Here is a 16,859-nt window from a genome sequence, read left to right on the forward strand (position 1 = left end):
GATAAGGCCACAGCTAACATCCCGAGCATCCTGAACAGTGTCTGAAAGGGCAAACTTGCTCCAAGGTTTAACGACTGCACCAGGCATTGAATCGTCTCCACTTCATCCACATTCAGATGCTACCGCATCAACACTGAATCCAGATACAGACTAATCAGGTGGTCTGTAACTCTTGTCTCATTTACAGACATGCCCAGAAATGATGTAAGGGAGGACCTTGAATGTTTTTTGTTCTTCCCACAAAAAGGGACCCAAATCATCAAGATAAGGGAGGTTCTTCACTCCCTTTAGATACTGTATTCTTAATGCTGCTTTCATACTTCCTTTGAAGCCAAGTGGAAGAACATCAAACTGGTGGCTGACCTTGGAAGCCAAAGTGAACATATTTCCTATATTCTAGTTGAACAGGTATATGAAAATATGCTTCTATGAGGCCTATGGAGATTAATGTGTGTTCAGCCTACTTGGGTGCAGTACCTTCCAGAGAGGAATGTCTTTCTTCAGTATTAGAAAATATGTTTAACAAAACTCATTGGTCTGTATATGAGGATCTACTGCTGTGATGGCTTTCTTGTTCTGCACTGTGGCTGTCTCTTGTGGCAAAGGGCCCTCCTAGGATCTGTGACTGAGGTCACCTTAACCCATGACAGTGGTGGGAGCTGGCATGAGAACTGCAAACTGGAACCCAGGAACACTGTTTTGAAAACCCATGCATCTTTGAAATGGACTGCCCAATCACCCAAGTAATACTGTGAAAATCTGCCAGCTCGAGGCCTGCTGCCTTTGCCTTGAAGTTTATTTGGGTTGGCACTATGGGTTGTATGGGCTTATATCCTTGTGCTTGCTGTGGCCGACAAGGTGAAGGATATTCACCTCTGGCCTGATGCCAACAGCCTACAGGAGCTTAACTGTGTTGCCAGGACTGTGATGATGGGTTTAGAGATGACCACTGAGGACCATGTTGCACCATGCTTCCCGGAGTGATGAGTCAGGGGTCCCACTCCTCTACCCTGATGACTCCAGGCCTCTGAAGCCTGGCTTGATTACCTCTTGAGCTCCAATACCCTTTCTGTCTCTGGCCCAAACAAACTGTGAACACACCAGATACTTAAGAAAACTTCTGCTGCTTTACATTTGAGGAAAAAACTATAAATAAATCCTTTTTGTTTAGAGATGAATGGAAGTTCTAATGTTGTGTATTTTACTAAACATCTTTCAAACATTCTTTTTCCAAATGTTCTGCTTCCTCCAGCTCTGAAGTGCCCCGCAGGCAGCCATTACAACCCGTGTGGCCCCGCATGCCCCCAGCCCAGCTGTCAGGACCCTGCAGGCCCCAGTGGCTCCTGTGACCAGCCCTGTGTGGAAGGATGTTTCTGTAACCCTGGCCTCATCCTCAGTGGAGGGAAATGTGTCCCACTCAGTGAGTGCGGATGTACTGAGGGGGACGGAACATATCGGCCGGTAAGAATGCTCAGGTGGAACACTCAAGGGGAATCATTTTTATTTTCCTTGGTTTTGTTTTGTTTTGGGTTTTTTTGATTTAGATTTTTTTCTGTGCTCTCTGTGTGTGTGTGTTTGTGTGTGTGTGTAGGTAGGAGATTCTTGGTTCACTGAGAAGGACTGCTCAGAACGCTGCAAGTGTAACAGCAACTTCAACATCACCTGTGAACCGTGGCAATGCAGCCCTGCTCAGGAGTGCAAAGTTGTCGAAGGACAACTGGACTGCCATTCTACAGGTAAACTTAAATGGACTGGATGAAGAATAGTTAGAATAATCTGGGTTTATTTTAAGTCGAGTCTTATGTTCATCATTTCTGTTTGTTCATAGTGAGACATAAATCATAAAATAAATTTTTTACATTTCACTGAGCCTCCTTCCCTCTTCAGGTAAAGGCGTATGCCATGTGGCTGGAGATCCCCATTACTACACCTTTGATGGTGTGATGCACACATTCATGGGTACCTGCACTTACACTCTGGTGGAGGTATGTGATGAATTCGAATGCTATTACACATTTCTTTTTGAAGTTCATACACATCTGTTTGTGGTGCTGGCTGCTTTTCCAGCTATACAGTGTGTCTGTTGTACAGTAAATACTTTTTAAAGTATGGGAAACATTAAGAAAAAATCTTTTTCTGAATCTTCTAGGTGTGTAACTCCACCCAAGTAACTCCATTTAAGATAGTGGCCAAAAACGAAGAACGTGGTCAACCAGATGCCTCCTATGTTCGCTCCGTAAAAGTCTACCTGCCTCATGACACCGTGGTTGAACTGCAAAAAAGCCACAGAGTTCTGGTAAAGACCATCCTTCATTTCATTCAGATGGAATGATATTGGACTACAAATGCTATAAAGTAATGTGATACGGTATAGTAAAATTGTCTTCTGACTGACGCCTGTGGACTATGTCTTATCATAGCTGAATGGAAGGCGGGTGCGAACCCCAATTTCCATTGATGTGGCCGGCGCCAAGGTGATAACCAGTGGATCCTACAGTCTGCTGGACACAAACTTTGGTCTACAAGTGAAGTTTGATGGAGTCCATCACTTGGAGATCACTGTTCCAGGAGAATACTTCAACAAGGTGTGAAGACAGCAGTTGTGCATGCATGCACCACATTTCTCAGTGTCATGTTTGACAGTTAGAATATAGGTTCCATTATTCATATCATTTGAAATGTTGTTAGAAATTCAAACTTGGGATTTTTTAGAAGATTATGAAAGCTACAAGATGGAATCTTTTTGATGTCCTTCATGTATGAAACACCATAATAAGCCTGTTTCACCCCCCTCCTTTCCAGCTGTGTGGCATGTGTGGGAACTACAACCACGACTCCTCTGATGACAACCTTAAACCCGACATGACACCAGCCAAGGATGTGATTGAACTGGGCAATAGCTGGAAATCAGATGGAGACAGTGATCCTGGGTCAGTTGGTTACAAAAACTATACATGGTTTACTCTATAATATCTGGATAGCATGAGGGCTGCATCATAAAAGTCAGTTTCTCTGTTCACCATTTTCACTTCCTGTAAGAATTTCATAAAGTTCAAAGGGCATTTTTCAGTGATTTTTTTCAGTGAGATCCCCTGGCAGTCTAAGCCTATAGCAGCATAACTAGGGGCCAACCTTGGGCAGTCCTAACTATAAGATTTATCAAAAAGGAAAGTTTTAAGTCTACTCTTAAACGTAGAGAGGGTGTGGAAACCGGAATATGGTTCCACAGTAGAGGAGCTTGATAACTAAAGGCTCTGGTTCCCAATCTACTATCTACGTCTATCAGACCACAAGACCACAAGTAATCCTGCATCTTGGGAACACAAAGCTCTTGTGGGATAATAGGATTAGCTGGAGAGTCTTTAGAGACTTATTGGGGCAACCTGATAAAAGTCAACAATAATCCAGCCTGGAAGTCATAAATGAATGGACAAATTTTTACATCTTTCTGACTCAGAATGTGCCTAATTTTTTGCAATATTGTGGAGGTTAAAGAGAATCCCTTGTCTGATGCAATAGAAGGTCATTTGTGAATTTGACCAATGCCGTCTCCGCGCTATGATGAGCTTTAAAGCCAGATTGAAATCCTCAAATAAACTATTACCATGTAGAAAGTCATGTAGCTGATTTGGTGACTGTTCTGTCAAGGATCTTGGAAAGATATGGAAGATTAGATATTGGTCTATAGTTGCTTAAGAAGAAAGACTAAGAACAAGGCTTTCGACAGTTGACTTTAGGCTTTGGAGTGAATGATAGACTTGGGTCAAAAATGCTTGCAACTCCACCTCCTCCACTGGTGTCTCGAGGAATGTGAGTATTAATATGACTTGGGGGGAGTGGATTCATTTAGGCTGACATATTCTTCTGCTCGAAGCCAGGTTTCAGTTATACAGAATAAAGTTATATTGTGATCAATGAAGTAATTTACCAGTACAGCTGCTCCATCCAAAGTGGGATGAATGCTCTCTCTCCTGATGAGACCAGGTCTTCCCCAGAAGCTCTGCCAATTTGTGGAAATAGCAGCATGCACTGTTCCAAAACGTGAACAGTGTATTAGCCTGACAAAAGCAATAATCTAAACCTTCCCCCTTTTCTAGCTGTCAGCCAGACACTCGTCCAGACATCCACCCCAACTGCACCGCGGAAGAAGAGAAGCTATATGAGACTATATGTGCTGAGGTCATCCTCTCTGACCGGTTCAAGCCCTGCCACTCTGTAGTGCCCCCTGAGGCTTTCCTGGGTAACTGCATCTATGATATGTGTGAGTATGACGGCATGCAGGCTACGCTCTGTGACAACGTGGAGGCGTACGCTCAGGCCTGCCAGAGTGCTGGAGTCACCATCAGCTGGAGGAACAGCACCTTCTGTCGTAAGTTATAGTAACAGTGAATGACAATAAATAAATGTTGTAGTTCTAATCGTAACATTCATAACGTACTTCATTCTATTCATGTTCTGCAGCCCTGCCCTGCCCTCCTAACAGCCACTACTCAGACTGCACTGCGCCCTGCCCCCCTACCTGCTCTGACCTGTTCCCCGTTTCCTGTCCCTTCCCTCCAACCACTTGTGTGGAGGGCTGCCAGTGTGACGCTGGCTACGTCCTCAGTGACAACAAGTGTGTTCCAATGGACAAATGTGGCTGTCTGGACTCAGATGGACATTACCATGATGTGAGTGAAGCATAGTTCCTGCTACTGCTGGTTGATAAGCATAAACAGGATGTTGTATCATAGAACATCCTGAATACTGAAATCAAAACTAGATGCATGTTATAAACACTGCAGGCCACATTTTCTTAGGGCCTCCCTGGCCTCTGCAGTCTACACATCAACACTGAACCCCGATTTGCCCTCGATGGCAGCAGTGTATGAGTGCTTGTGAGTATGGTTATTGCTACTGATGAGCAGGTGCCACCATGCACAGTATCCTCTGCCACCAGTGTGTGCTTGTGTGTCAATGGGTGAATGCTAGCTCATGTTGCAAAGTGCTCTGAGCAGTCCATCAGTCAAGTACTGTCTCTTAATACCATGATGTGAAGCTCCCTTTTTTGGGTATAAGCAGCAGGCAGCTGCACAGATGTTCCACAAATATAACATGAATCATTCTTTAGGAATGACAGGAAAGATTATTACACATGGGAATACCATGTGCTATACAGTGGCTGCCCACTGCTCCTCAGGGATAGTTTCATTGCAGAGAACAAGTGTCGCTCCGTTGTGCTATGATTATGACAAAGAATTTTCTTCTTTAGCTGGGAGACTCATGGCTGACAGATAAATGTGCTGACTTATGTACCTGTAACACTGGGGGCCAAATTACTTGCAAGGACCACGGATGTGATTCTAACACAGTGTGTGCCCTGGACAAATATGGAGAGCTCTACTGCAAACCCACTCGTGAGTGCAAAAGCTTCATCTCTAATATCACAACATGTTGTAACTGCAAGGCCCTGTACAGTGGAAAGACATTTTTTTGTATTGTACATTTTGGTATTGTTTTGGTCATAATCCATTTTGATCTTCTCATTTATTCTGCCATCCTCTCTAGAGTTCAACAAGTGCAGCATCTCTGGAGATCCGCACTACAGAACATTTGATGGTTTCAGCCATCACTTCCAAGGTCCCTACACCTATGTCTTGACTCAGAGTCACAACCTACCGAACTCCCTGTCATCCCTGATTGTGAGGGGAAAGAACATCAGACGTGGAGGGAACAAGAAGGTGTCATTCCTGGATCAGATGTACATTGATGTTTATGGTGTCAATGTCCGCTTTCTGCAGAAGAAGACTGTCCTGGTCAGTAGTTTGTCTTCGTTCGGTGTAATCACAGTTCATTTTTTGCTGGCTTTTGCAGTAAAAAGCATTGACTGTCATCATATTGTATCACTACTAGGTGAATGGGGAACGTGTTGCTCCTCCTCTCAGTCCAGTTGATGGTTTGACCATCACGATGAACTCCAGGCAGATGCAGCTCACCACTGACTTTGGACTCACTGTACGCTTCGATGGTAGCAGTCGTGGAGGTATAAAAAGAAACTCCTGTCCTCACAAATTGAGCACTTATTTGGAATGTTTGCGGATACGTAAATTTTCCTTCTTAATCTTTCTGTGTGTATCAGAGATTATACTGCCCAGCACTTATAAGAACTTTGTCAGAGGGCTGTGTGGAAACTATGATGGCATCACCAAAAATGAGTACATGAAGCCAGATGGGACGGTGGTCAAGGACGTGAACAACTTTGGAGAAAGTTGGCGAGTCAGTGACCGACAGGCTGATGGACTGAAGATCTTCCAGCTGCCTCACATAGTCCACAGGTATGACCTCAACCAGGGCTACTGCTTTAATCTGTAAATTTAGATATTAGAAAGCTTGGGCCAATTAGATACATTTGTGTTCGTGAATGTGGAGATTCATTCTTGACCTGGGAAACACTTAAAAGTTGTAACATAGTCTAAATTCAAGGTTTTACCTTTTCAGGCCAACTTTGGTCACAGGATAATTTGAAAATAATCATGTTATTTATGGAGAGAAATCATAAGCACTGTCTGTTTATGATTTATTATTGTGATTATTGCTATGATTATCTTCTTTACTGAAGAAGACTGCTGATACAGCATTTATTCTTCTGGCACTTATCTACCACTTAAAATAAAGCAAGATAACCACTGACACTGATCCATTATCTTAATCGTTCATCCATCCCTTTACAACCCTAATTGCCGCCATCATCCTTTTATGCTTCACCCCACCCCTCACCCTTCTATCCTCTACTGTCATCCTACATCCTCCACCCCCTCATTGCTTAATTATTTTATCCCTTCTTGGCTCTCTTTTTTGCATATCGTGCAATAAACTATTCTAAATCTATATCTTTATTGCCGTGGCCTTTGTTAGCAAATAGCTATACTTACCCACAATCATCACCTTCCACCACTATGTTGATATGTATACAGCCTGTATAGCAGTATATTGTACAGTTTACGTTAAAGCTGTTAACTCTTTTTGCACACTTTTACTTTTTGGACTCCATGACTCCTGCCATGAAAAGTGAATAGCTATGCAAAAATGTTCTAGTTTTATTTTCCATTATTACATGTATGATGGCACATCTGACAAAAATTCGGATTTTTTTAAAATTTCTGACCAACAGTATAGTGCTGTTTGTTGCACTCTTGTTAGATTGTTATATCATAATGCTATTCGTTCAACTTCCTGTGCTAGTTCACTTGTAATTATGTTAGGTTAGACACTGCTTTAACAAAGCTCTTTGTTCCTCTCTCCTTGCATCCTTCTTTTTTATTAGGCGAGAGGTAGAGACTGATCTTGATTCAGGATATGGGACATCAGATTGCTCTCAGTCTCAGCTCAATGACTACAACAGTGGGGCTCAGTGTGGAGCACTGTCTGATTCCAACGGACCGTTTGCCACCTGTCATGCAACACTTTCTCCTCAAACCTACCAGGAGTGAGTAGTCTGGGAGTGTGTGCTCAATAGTGACAATAGTTTTATGTTGTGCATGTACAATATCAAACATTACACTTGATACTCCTGTTTCAAATGTCTGTATGTGTTTAGATTAAATGTGTACTATGCAGAATTTATCAGTTACCAAATGCAAATGTTAAATACAAATTAAATGTTAAATGGAAATTTGTTAAATACAAATGACTTGGGAATGTGACTCAACAAACACCTAACCAAAGGCAGCAAAATCAAAAATACAGGCAGAGGGCATGGTCTTTGCAAATACACAGCAATACTTCTACTGGGTCATAGTTATTATTGAGAGGAATTATTATTGTATGAGTACATATTTTTTGTTTTAGAAAATCTTGCACCTCTAGGGTTATGGCTGTGGGAGGTCTCAAGAAAATAAATGTAAGGTCAGGTGTAATGTCCATTGAAGTGATGGAAACATGACTTTGTGTTTGTGTGTGTGTGTGTGTGTGTGTGTGTGTGTGTGTGTGTGTGTGTGTGTGTGTGACTCAGTGACTGTGTGTTTGACCTGTGTGCTGAGCAGGGCAGTGCAGCGCTGCGTTGTGCCAGTTATGAAGCGTATGCTGTAGCCTGTCAGGAGGCTGGAGTCAAACTCGGATCCTGGAGGCAGCAGCTGGACTGTGGTAAGAACACATACAGAAAAGCCACACTGCATTCATATGTGGGAATAGTGACAATGTAGAGGGCTACTTCTGGTGATGATGATGGCTGCATAGAAGTACACTCAGCCAATGTCATTGATTTCCCCACTTCTTACGTAGATTGAGACTACACAAATAAATGTAATACTAGTGAAATAGCAATTTTAGTTCATGTCATTGGGGCAGCTGTGGCTCTGAAGTGGAGTGGGTCATTTGTGGCTGCATGTCTAAGCATCATAAGGCAAGATACTGAACCCCAAGTTGCTTCCAGAAACTACAAGTAGCTTGTTAAAATTAACTGTGAAGTGAATATTATCTGCTGTCATCTCTATCAGACATGGTTGTAACCTTTCCCTCTCCCTCTCTCTCTCCTAGTCCTCACATGTGATGCCAACAGCACCTATTCCTCTTGTATGTCACCTTGCCCTGCCTCCTGTGCCGACCTGGCAGCACCTTCCGATTGTGACTCCACTTACTGTATGGAAGGGTGCAAGTGTGCTGCGGGCTTCGTCATGAGTGAAGCAATCTGTGTGCCGTACACACAGTGTGGCTGTACTTTCTTCAACAGATACTACCAGGTAAGAGGCCTTGTGGAACAGTTACAGCAGTGCATTGTGTGTCCTAATGTGTGACAAAGATGAATTTTAGTTCATTCTCCCCCCTCGCCTCCCTCTGTCCACTTGCAGCTGAAGGAGAAATTTGTAACTGACGACTGTTCTCAGTCCTGCGAATGCACCAGCACTGGTGTTGTGTGCGAACCTAAGACCTGCCAAGAAGGTCATGTCTGCGCCATCTACGAATTCAAACGTGACTGTTACAGAGGTGTGTGTTTGTCTCCAAAATCAGCAGCTTAGTATTAAGTGACAAAATCGATATTCTGTTTCCAAAAGATCGTCATAATTTACAATTATGCAGTGGCTGACATATTAGCATGAGAGCACATGGCAAATGTGTGCAGCAACATTAATTTGCACTCTCAGTATATGTGGAAATGAATTAGCACCTAACTTACTAAGCTACTACTTGCCTTGTAAGTTTGTCTTACACTCTAAGAAGGTAATAAGGAAAAAAGTACATTACACAAATGAATTCTGTATATATATATATATATATATATATATATATATATATATATATATAAAATCAGTGCAAAAAAATTAAAATGTTAAACGATGATTGTGAGAGAAACTAAATTAAGTCGTCAAAAAGCTCAATAATATCCTGTTTTCTGTTGCAGCTACTCCTTGTCTCAGTTATCCCTGTCTAAATGGAGGAACATGTGAGGAAGCAGGAAACAACACCTACACCTGTCAATGTGCAACAGGCTTCGAGGGCACAAACTGTGAGGTGGAGATAACGCCGCCTGGAAAACTGGGTATGGCCTGCTCAAATTCCTTTTTCTCTATTTAAGGAATAAAATAACGCTAAAACAAAACAGCTTGCATATTTCATTGACTGATGCAACCTACAAACTTACAAAAAGGTATACCCAGAAGGGGCATTATGGTTACAGTAAAAAATAAATAAATAAATAGAAGACTATGAAATAAAAACATGAAAAAAATAGAAACTCTCTATTATCTGCTATCTTTTCCTATAAATGGGCTTTCAGAATCAAAGTTCAGTTTTTTAAATTTAATTGTTGTTTGGAACAGAAACCAAGTGGATTGTCCTGATCGCGGTCCTGGTCTCAGTGACTGTCTTCGCCATTGTGATAACTATTGTGTGCGTCTGCAAAAAGAAAACCAGGTGAGTCTCACCTCAGTCTTATACAGAACGGCCTGACTGGTATTCCCCTGCTGAAAGACTTTGATTCACTGACTTCCCTCAGTTTACCTTCACTACCGAAAAATCCTCTCTACTGTTTCCTGCAAACAGAAATGTCTTATTAATTGACCATGTTAGACTCTCACCTCAATTTATTCTCTCCGTAGGAAAAACAAAAGCGGGAAGAAAAAACTCAGCATGAAATCAACAAGTAAGCATTGTTTTTATTGTTAATTATTTCCATTAGAACTTAATTTAAAAACCAACTTTACTCTTCACTTGCGTTGAATGCCTATGCAGTTCTAATTTACATCCTTTTCTCCCTTTCAGGTGTACCATATACAAACATGGATGACCAAAGAAAAGAGAAAGTGACTGCTCTGTGATGACAAATTATTTGACTTTTCTAGTGTTTACTTGAATGACATACCCATTTGTTGTAATGAGGCAAACGTGCATCTGTTCTATTAACCTATATTATTAACCTATACCTCTGTTCTATAACCTATTCAGTAGGCCTCTGAAGAAAAATAAAACTCCTTAAGAAACGAATGAAGTAGTTTTTGTCTTGTGAATATTATAGACATTTTTCATAAGCTTATGTTTCTTTTCCTAACTTGTGCTTTTTATGACTTTAGTAGTTGAGTACAAATTGCTGTGTGTCCCTTTACGTGCATGTATATTTTTTTAATGAAATGCATACAAAAAAGAAATTGTGTTTGAAAGTGTGTTTATCAAAACAGACAAACTGGCTCTGAAATTTGGCACAGTCATTAATGTGACTGATGAATTCTTCTTCTGAGGAAGTGATAATTTCATGGACAGAGGGTCCTATAACGTCACTACTGAATCTCTGTCATTCTGATCACAGTGTAATTCTAGGAGAAAATGGATAATTATGGAAGACAACACAAAAACACCTATTTAAAACCTGACACTTCATAACTGAAAATTAACAATCCAACATTCACAATAAATAGACAGATGTGTGTGTGGGTTTCCGGTAGACTTCAATGTTCGAGTTTGCATCACCCTGAATGAGCACCATACAGTCCAGGAATTGACTCTAAGTGGATAAAAATGACCTGTATAACTGACAATCTTAATGGACATCTATCTGTTCCGTTTTAATCCCCAAACATCTGTTTTGTTTACTGCTTTAATTTAAAACAGTAGTTGCTCTGACCACCTTCAATTATATGCATGAAGCAGCTTACTTATCACAGTGTGCTGTCCTGCCAGAGCAGCCTATCACTCAAAATTAAATGAGGATAACAAGGTTTCTGCTCAGCACTGTAGCCAGGCTGACGTGTTCCCCAAGGTTCTATCCTCGGGCCAATACTATTCACCCTTTATATGTTCCTCATTGGTGATATTATTAGGAAACACTCCATACATTTTCATTGCTATGCAGATGACACACAATTGTACCGGTCAATGAAACCTGATTAAACAAATCAGCCAGTCAAACTTCTGGCATGTCTTAAAGAGGCAAAAACCAGGATGCCTTGCAATTTTTTACTTCTAAATTCGAACAAACCTGAAGTTATTGTTCTGAGACCATGCAGTGGACCATGCAATGAACTATGGACACATACACACAGCTGTGCGTGGGGCAGGCAGAACAGTGGAAGCACTGATCCAGAAAGTAGGCAAGCCAGAAGTTGCCTCAACATCAACCTTTTAACATCCACTCCTCAGCGAATGCATTTTCTAGGCTAAGTGAGCAAAAATGGGTAGGGGGAGAATGAAGGTAGTGAGTTTAATAGTGCAAGCCCCTGACAGCTCATGTGACCTAATGGGAGCCATGCTGGGATTTTGTGATCATCCTCTAGATGGCAGTAATGTAAACAAATATGTACTGAGTCATCAAATGAATGATGACAGGTTCCGAACAACCAAAGAAACAGAAGAGCATGCTGATGAGAGGAGACAGATAAAATGATACATCTTAGATAAGATAAGGAACAATGGCAGAAAGAACTGAAACTACCTCATTTGCATGCATGCACACCCTCCCCTCCACAAGATATATATATATATATATATACATATACATGTATATATATATATGTATGTATATATATGTATATATATATATATATACACACACACACACACACCTGGCATGAACTGAAGAAATTCAAAAACACAAAGATGACTGGCAACACGAGGACTAAATAGACAAGACAACGAGACACAGGTGAAACACATTAGGAGGGAGAAAGCAATCAGGAAAACCAAAAGCAAAGATACATGAAAACAGGACACGACAAAAACCTTGAACATAATACATGGAAACAAGACACACATGGAACATGACACAAGGACTCAAAAATCAAAAAACAGAACCAGGACATGACACGGAATTGTGTTTATAGTTGTTGTTTATATGGCCTAAATTAATAGCCAATTCCAAGCATTGTTTCACTGCCTGGGATGTGTTCCCTTTGTTAGGGGTGATCCTAATAAAGACATGAAATTCCGTCTAGCAATCTATGTCTCAATTCAATGGCAGGTATGTTATCACAATAGAAATTGCTTGGTATTAGTCTGGCTAGACCTATATGTATCATTGTGTTGATTATCATTTAAAATTAGTATAATTAAGAGTAGCTTCGAATGTAACAAACTACTTTTGCTGTGTTTGTGTAAATTAGCTTGCTACATTTGTGAAGATGATAGCTTTGGTGTAGTGAAACTTTAAATACTGCTGAGTAACTTGTAGCTTAGCTAACTACACTTTCCAAGTAGCTTGCCCAACACTGGATATAGCAGTGCTACACAATTATTTACAAGAGCCAGCATTAGAGATCATATTTCTCCTGTACTGGCTTCTCTACATTGACTGCCTATAAAATTCAGGATGGAGTTTAAAATTCTTCTCCTCACACATAAAGTATCTTACAGAGTTGATAGTACCCTATTATCCCACCAGAGCTTTACGTTCCCAAAATGCAGGGTTACTTGTGGTTCCTGGAGTCTTTAAAAGTAGATTGGGAACCAGAGCCTTTAGTTATCAAGCTCCTCTACTGTGGAACCATCTTCCGGTTTCGGTTCGGGAGGTGGACACCCTCTCTATATTTAAGAGTAGACTAAAAACTTTCCTTTTTGATAAAGCTTATAGTTAGGGCTGGCCTGGGCTGGACCCTAGTTATGCTGCTATAGGCTTAGGCTGCCAGGGGATCTCCCATGATGCACTGAGCTCTCTCTTCCTCTCCCTCTCCTTCTGCACACATTTATGTCCCATTAATGCATGTTACTAACTCAACTTCTTCCCTGGAGTTCTTGTGCTTTCTCGTCTCTCAGGTTCCCATGGATCGTGGTTGGACCTCCTGCTGCAGTCATGCTTGAAACCTCCTGCGATTACTACAGTTTAATCATAATCTATTTTAATTCTATTACTACTCTGTACAGCTACTACCATTATTATTGTTACCACTATTGCTATCATAATCACCATAGTATCTTCTGTATAGTTCATTATCATTATTGTTATCTACTGTTCCAATACTTATTGCTGTTGTTACACATTTGTTTGTGTGCTCTCTCTCAACATATATTTCAATTCCAGGGTATTCTTATTTATATAGCACCTTTTACAATCAAAATTGTCTCTTGGTGCTTTAGAGAAACCCAGAGTCTGAATTCCTGACAAGCAGACAGTGTCAGTGAAGACATCTGCTTGCTGGCCTGCACATCCTCTGAGCATTTTGCCAGGAATGTTGTCTGGTCCAGCAGCTTTTTGTGAGTTAACTCCACATAGAATTTTCATCACATCGGCCATGGTCAGACAGAGCACCTGGTCAGTGGGAGGAGGGGTGGACTTTCTTGCTATTGTGTCTTTCTGTGTCTCAAACTGTGCACAGAAGTGGTTCAGGAGGAGAGGCATCCCTGTCACAGGCAGGTGGACTTGTCCTGCAGTTGGTGATGGCCTGGATGCACTGCCACATGCACCGAGTGTCGCCGCTGTCCTCAAAGTGGCTGTGGATGCTCTAGACATACATATGCTTTGCTTCTCTGACAGTTAGGCTCTTGCTGTTCTTAGGACTGCCCTGTCACCATCTCTTAAGGTGAGTGTCTTGTCTTCAGCAGTACACACACCTCTGCAGTCATCCATGGCTTCTGGTTTGGGTGTGTGGTGATGATGTTGGAGACAGACGTGTCATCAATGCACTTGTTAATGTAGCTGGACTCTGACGTTGTTTTTTACTCCAAGTGAGTAGAGTTGCCATTGGTTGCAGCTTCCCTGAACATGTGCCAGTCAGTGTGCTCAAAACAGTCCTGAAGAGCAGAGATGACTCCTGCTGGCCAGGTTTTCATCTTCTGCTTCAGAACAGGTTTGAGATATGGTCTGAGTGTCTGAGGTAACGTTAGGGCTCTGCACGATATGTGCCAGGGATGTTTGTGGAAACAAGATCCAGCACATTCGCTCCTCTCGTTGCAAAGCCCACATGCTGATGGAATTTAGGGAGAAATCTCCATTGAGAATAAACAGTCCATCAGGGTGAACATTCTGTACCGATTATGAAGACAGCGGGCAATTCAATGGTTACCCTAATCCTAACCCTGCATCTGATGGTGATAATCTCCAGTAGTGACGAGCACTCCCTAGTTCGTTCAAGTATGCAAAGGTTATAAATGTGGCTCCTGGATTGAATTGATATGTCATAGTGCAAAATGATAAAGTTAGTTTCTGAAGAAGGTTTCTCCTCTGCTCTTGTAAAAAAGGAAAATCAGCAGTAGTGGTCATATAGAAGAAACACTGTGAACATCATATTTGGTTTTGGTCTTTTAGTTGCCTAATGGTCAAGTCCACCTCCGACCAATCTATGGTGTGTGAAAATTGACACACACAGCTTAACAGGCACAAGTTGGTTGACACCCAATTAGTACTGAGGTTCAGCACCCAGCCATTTACAAACTGGTATAGTCATTGTTGCCATTGTTGTCTAAAGTGGCAGATGTCTGCCAGTGACTTCTGTAGTGTCTTCTGTAAATGTTGATCTACTTCCTGTCTGCATCCTGGCGGGCAAACAGGTGGAGCTGGTTTTAAGCCCCTCAAGATATACACTACTCACAAAAAGTCTGGGATATTCGACTTTCGGGTGAAGTTTACGGAAAATGTAAAAAGTTAATGCTACAGTGATATTATATCGTGAAAGTAGGGCATTGAAGTAAAACATGTAATGGTAATTTCTTTATTTATTGAAACCTAGGCTAGACCAGCCCTAACTCTATTCTTTATCCAAAAGCCTACTCTTGATTGTAGAAAGAGTGTCTGTCCCCTGAACCAAGACCAGAAGATGGTCCTGGATTTTACAGGGATCCAGTGCAAAGACGGCTATGTGTGGAAAAATATGACCTCTTATACTTGTTCTTGTCAGTCCAATGATCCAGTCTGGAAGTTCATGAATCAGTCTTCTTTTAACTTTCTCACATGACACTTATCAAAACAAAATATCAAGAAGTCAAGTTATTGAAGTTAAAGAACTGTTCATTTTATTCAGTACAAGAAAAAAACAACTCTTTGGATGCAAACAAAGAGTATGGTGTACTACACATTACAACAAAAATACACAGTTTCAAGTAAGATCCAAGCCAAGTACACTGTTGTTTTCTAAATGAACTTTTGTCCTTTTAATTCCATCGAATCTTCAACATCTTAAAGAGAATATTAAATCAATAAGGTATTTCCTGTCAGTAATAACCCAGGGTTCTGGGATCAGTAGAACCTTTATCAGTGTGCATGATAAAGGGTGAATCATACTGTGTACCAGAGCTTCACTGCTCATTTTGACCTCTGAAAACTGAGACTTAAAGAGGTTTAACACAAGGTGTAACTTTTATTCTTAAATTCCTACACATAGGGTAACACACATGTCCACTTATGAAAACTTTATCATACATACCAGCTAAAAAAAAAAAAAAGTCACAGTACCATCAGTAAAATATTTATCCAGATTTCTCCTGGAAGAAGTTTTAAAAAGGTTACTCTATGAGGGAAGACAGGCATGAAAATTAAGCAGTTTTCCTTTTTATTTTCTGTTACTTATAAGAAGAAAGTTTGTGTAAACTAAATAGGGATTCAACACAGATGTGTGCACACAGTATGTATGGAACCAGATTGTACACACCGATGAAAAAAAAAAATAGTCAGAGATGCCACCTTATGACTTCAGTATCTGAAATTGTTACAAAGAATCTCATAACTACAAGAAAATATAATTAAGAGAAATTACATCACAATTAAAAGATCTGTATCCTTCAATTAAGTTAAAGACCTTTATGAGACAGTAACTCAAATCTGTATTTCAAAATCACAAGACTAAAGAATTATTTGGCTGTGGTTCCTGATCATTTTTAAGCCTTATCTGGAGATCAACAAGTAATTATCTTCTTGTCTTTAATAGCAGCACTCACCCCTTTATCATTACCATCACTGAGTTTCTCTTAAGTGATGCCCTTAATGACAGCTGCTCCAGTGGAGCTGCTTAGGGCCTAGCAGATCAGACCATAGTCGTACTGGGAAGCTTTCAGGTGTGAATGTGATGAGAACATTACTGAAAAAGAGAGCATTGCTCTCAATGAATAAACAAAGGTGGAAAATTTTGAAATCAATATCATGTACAGAGAATCACACAAAATAAATCCAATTAATATGATGATGAAATATTCTAGCCACAGGCCAACTTCTCAGTAACTCGTTTTATTAGTTCTTAACTATATGTTGAGCAATTAATTTTGTAAAACAATAGTTAGCCACATAATAATACAAGTTGATTCAATATGTGATATTTTGTGGCCCAGGCATAATTACTGTGTAGGATTTTTCATCAGTGTTTTACAGATTAAAGGTTTTCTCTTCAACTTCAATCATGAATTCCATCATATTGCGACACTCACTTGCCCTCATCACCACTAACCTCCAGAACAAATAAAATATGCAGAAG

General features: G+C 40.7%; 1 protein-coding gene across 1 annotated transcript in view; it reads left to right on the plus strand.

The window, feature by feature from the left end:
• Window positions 1-9,910, plus strand: part of zanl (zonadhesin, like) — a 33,138-nt gene extending 23,228 nt beyond the window's left edge. The window contains exons 34-51 of the mRNA XM_046381626.1: window positions 1,253-1,461; window positions 1,592-1,736; window positions 1,888-1,985; window positions 2,150-2,296; window positions 2,421-2,585; window positions 2,803-2,930; window positions 4,098-4,369; window positions 4,462-4,670; window positions 5,252-5,396; window positions 5,548-5,795; window positions 5,893-6,022; window positions 6,119-6,314; window positions 7,304-7,465; window positions 7,991-8,121; window positions 8,515-8,717; window positions 8,826-8,961; window positions 9,377-9,514; window positions 9,795-9,910. Coding sequence (XP_046237582.1) covers window positions 1,253-1,461; window positions 1,592-1,736; window positions 1,888-1,985; window positions 2,150-2,296; window positions 2,421-2,585; window positions 2,803-2,930; window positions 4,098-4,369; window positions 4,462-4,670; window positions 5,252-5,396; window positions 5,548-5,795; window positions 5,893-6,022; window positions 6,119-6,314; window positions 7,304-7,465; window positions 7,991-8,121; window positions 8,515-8,717; window positions 8,826-8,961; window positions 9,377-9,514; window positions 9,795-9,892 — 2,960 coding nt within the window. The 3' untranslated portion in view covers window positions 9,893-9,910. The remainder of the gene's footprint in view (window positions 1-1,252; window positions 1,462-1,591; window positions 1,737-1,887; window positions 1,986-2,149; window positions 2,297-2,420; window positions 2,586-2,802; window positions 2,931-4,097; window positions 4,370-4,461; window positions 4,671-5,251; window positions 5,397-5,547; window positions 5,796-5,892; window positions 6,023-6,118; window positions 6,315-7,303; window positions 7,466-7,990; window positions 8,122-8,514; window positions 8,718-8,825; window positions 8,962-9,376; window positions 9,515-9,794) is intronic.
• Window positions 9,911-16,859: the final 6,949 nt, after the last annotated feature.

This window comes from Scatophagus argus, chromosome 23 (genome assembly GCF_020382885.2).
Source record: "Scatophagus argus isolate fScaArg1 chromosome 23, fScaArg1.pri, whole genome shotgun sequence".
Classification (NCBI taxonomy): Eukaryota; Metazoa; Chordata; class Actinopteri; family Scatophagidae; genus Scatophagus; species Scatophagus argus.